The sequence below is a fragment of the Triticum aestivum genome, chromosome 5B, assembly GCF_018294505.1.
Source record: "Triticum aestivum cultivar Chinese Spring chromosome 5B, IWGSC CS RefSeq v2.1, whole genome shotgun sequence".
Classification (NCBI taxonomy): Eukaryota; Viridiplantae; Streptophyta; class Magnoliopsida; order Poales; family Poaceae; genus Triticum; species Triticum aestivum.
This window is the reverse complement of record NC_057807.1, coordinates 181,821,949-181,825,027: the sequence shown is the minus strand read 5'-3', so window position 1 is coordinate 181,825,027 and position 3,079 is coordinate 181,821,949. Positions and strand designations below refer to the sequence as shown.

General features: G+C 47.6%; 1 protein-coding gene across 4 annotated transcripts in view; it reads left to right on the top strand.

Moving 5' to 3' along the window:
- The first annotated feature begins 973 nt into the window (after positions 1–973).
- LOC123110962 (zinc finger CCCH domain-containing protein 65) overlaps positions 974–3,079 on the top strand; it is a 23,759-nt gene continuing 21,653 nt past the window's right edge. For 3 of the 4 annotated variants that reach the window (XM_044531622.1, XM_044531621.1, XM_044531620.1), the window contains exons 1-2: positions 974–1,424; positions 1,632–1,706. In XM_044531622.1, coding sequence (XP_044387557.1) covers positions 1,044–1,424; positions 1,632–1,706 — 456 coding nt within the window. In that variant the 5' untranslated portion in view covers positions 974–1,043. The remainder of the gene's footprint in view (positions 1,425–1,631; positions 1,707–3,079) is intronic. The other variant, XM_044531619.1, reaches the window with a different exon arrangement.

Here is a 3,079-nt window from a genome sequence, read left to right as displayed (position 1 = left end):
TTTGTGGCAACTATCACATTCATCCAGGAAGTTAGTTGCCATACAGTCATGATAGTTAATCAAACTACCATACATGCCTTCAAAAACAACTAACTAGATCTAGGGTTCAATGGCAACTACAGTGACTTCAAATTCAACCTCAAAGTTCTCCCCCAAACTGATTGCAAACACCAATTCAAACAAATGCGCAACTAACAAACCGGAAGACACCTGCCCAATCCCAAGGCACAACTACTGCGTGCCTCTGGACAGGCATAACCATACCGACGAGACCGCCGTGGCGGCGGCGACGAAACTGCCCAGTGCCATCGAAAACGGCTAGCACAAGACTCCGCCGCCGGCGGGAACGCCGACGCATCGCCAAATCACCTGAATCTCTACGAATCTCGAGCGAGGAATCGAACAGGGAGGGAAGGGGGGAAAATGCAGGAAGGGATTGTGAGAGTTGGAGCGAGCATTACCTTCAATCCGCAGGCGCTCCGGCGAAGCCGCTCCGTTCCGGCGAGCACCACCGACGGCCGCGAACACCGTCGATTCTTCCGCCTCCGCCGTCGCCTTCTCCCCTCGTCTTCTCCTCCAATGGTTTGAAATGCGAAGTGGGTTGTGCCAGTAATTGCGGGGGTGAGTAAATGGAACCGTGAGGGAGAGCGGGTGGGAGGTGCGCGACGTGTTTGACGTCAACCGCGGTCGGCGCGTGGCGTGCGGGCGCATAGCAGTTCCACCGCACGCCCCCCGAGTGGCAACCGCTGACCGCGGGAGGGCAACCAACGTGCGGGCGAACTGTATCGCACACCACACACGCGCCTCATCCTACGTGACGCAGAAAAACGACCAGATTATGCCAAGATTGATGCACAAAGTACCCAACGGTGATCGTTGCGCGTGGTCGAGATGATGAACGCCCACCCGTGTGGGCGTTAACATTTCCGATTTAAAAAAAAACCAAGCATACCCTCTATAAGGGTTTTTCTTTCTTCCCCTTCGTTGCTCCCCCCACCTGCTCTCGTCGCCGTCGCTGTCTTTCTCTTTCTCCAAGGAGGCCAATGGCTGACGCCGACGCGAAGGCCCCTCCAAAATCGAACCTCGATGCAGACCTGATCGCCTCGATCTCCCCCTCCTCCACTTCCTCCGGTGCTCGGAGTGCCGTGGCGATCGAGAGCCAGTTCGCAGACCTCGCAATCTCTGACGAGCTACCCAAGCCTTCGGGATGGGGCGATGATGCCGTCCGTGGTATCGCCGGAAGCGATGAGATAACCGGAGAGATCACTGGAGGAAAAGTGCAGCCGGTGGCGACAGCGGATTCGAGGCCTCGGTTTCCGCAGCGTCACGCGGAGCCGGATTGTACTTACTACTTGAAGTTCGGAACTTGCCGCTTCGGGATGAAGTGCAAGTTCAACCACCCGGCGCGAAAGAAGAAGAACAGGGTGGGTATTTTGCGGCTGGGGTCAGTATTAAGGTTCTCGTTATTATGCTCTTTTTTTTTGCCTTTTGGGAGATTTTCGTGTGCTTTCGATCTTGTTTTTGTGATGTTGATGGGGGTTTGGTGATTCGTGGATGGGTTAAAGGGAGGCATCCTTTTGTAGTTTTTCCTTATGTTGTTTTTGTGCGTGCATGCGTGTGGTTGTATGCAGGTGAAAGAGAGTGGGAGTAGCAGCATCGGGAGCAACGACATCAGTAATAAAGCTTTTCCGCCGGACGATGATCAGGTGATTTGGCGCTTTAAGCTTCTTCTGCATGTGTGTAGTTTTTTATGTACATGCATGTCTGTCTTAATTTGGCACCCTTCTAAGGTTGTAGAAGAGATTAGCTTTGAGACTGTCGAAGTGGTTGGCTGGAGCAAGGGATGCCTTCTCTAATGGATTATATTTTAGAACTTATTTTGGTTGACATCAATATTGTCGACGATGTGGGTAATGCAGATCAGATTGAGAAATAATAGGAATTATTTATGTCTTCACACTTGTTTGTGACATATATTGAGCGATTTGGAAGCACATAGAATTTGTAAGCTGTGAAATTGTAGTTACTAGATGATACCCCACACGATGTTGCAGGACTTGTTTGCTATATATATTTTGAAATAAGTTGGAACATGAATATTCGATTATTTTATAGATGTATAAGATATTTATGGAATATAAAGAGTGGAGCGGATCTTTTCCCATGCATGGTAGCATGTTGAGGTTGCCACTTTCTCATGCATTGTTGCATGTTGAGGTGACATAGATGCATGTTGAGATAAATAGAAGTAGTGGGGATCACTCTCGTAGGTATATAGGATATAGGATTGGAGATCACATGTTAATTTCCACACGTCGTGTCTGCAATTATATGGGTGTGTTTGGATGCTGCCCTAGCTAGCCCTGCCAACCGTGTGCGTGCCAAAAATTTGGCAGCAGAATTCTGCTGCCCGCAACTTGCCCGATAGTTGGTGGAAAACTGAACTGACGAAGCTAACGCGGCCAGGGCGAGCCAATTAATTGGCCCTCATCCAAATGCGTGCCCACGCCTGGTCAACGATCAACTTTTGGCTGGGCTGCTCTTGGCTCCAATCCAAACAGCCTCTATAAGCCTGCATCATATCATTGCAGTTATAAACTAGATGCTCTCTAGATGTTTACCTATTAACTAAATGTTCATGTGGTTTAGTCCTATGCTTATTCCTTCAATGTTCATGGTGGATCTTACAGATTTTTGCAATTAATTTACTCGTCTGATCAGCGTCCATTACTTTGTATTGTTTCGTTTGCAAGCACCTAAATAGGATATATCTTGTCTTCATACGAAACTGCACCTAGATTGTTCATTGCAGCCATTGTGTTCTGGTATCATATTTCATTGTATTTTCTAGTGTAAATTGGTCACATTCCAATTCGACTGTTTCCATAAGGTTGAAGTGAGTCTCATCATAATTTGTTGCTTTTTTAGCAAATGCACAAACCAGACGTATTCAGCTGTTTGATGACCAGTCCTGTGATAGTTGCAATTGCCCTATGGTTATATGATAGTTATAATTACATACGATATAAGATGGTATTTGGATGTAATTTTCACGATGCACTTGCAGTACACCTTAATT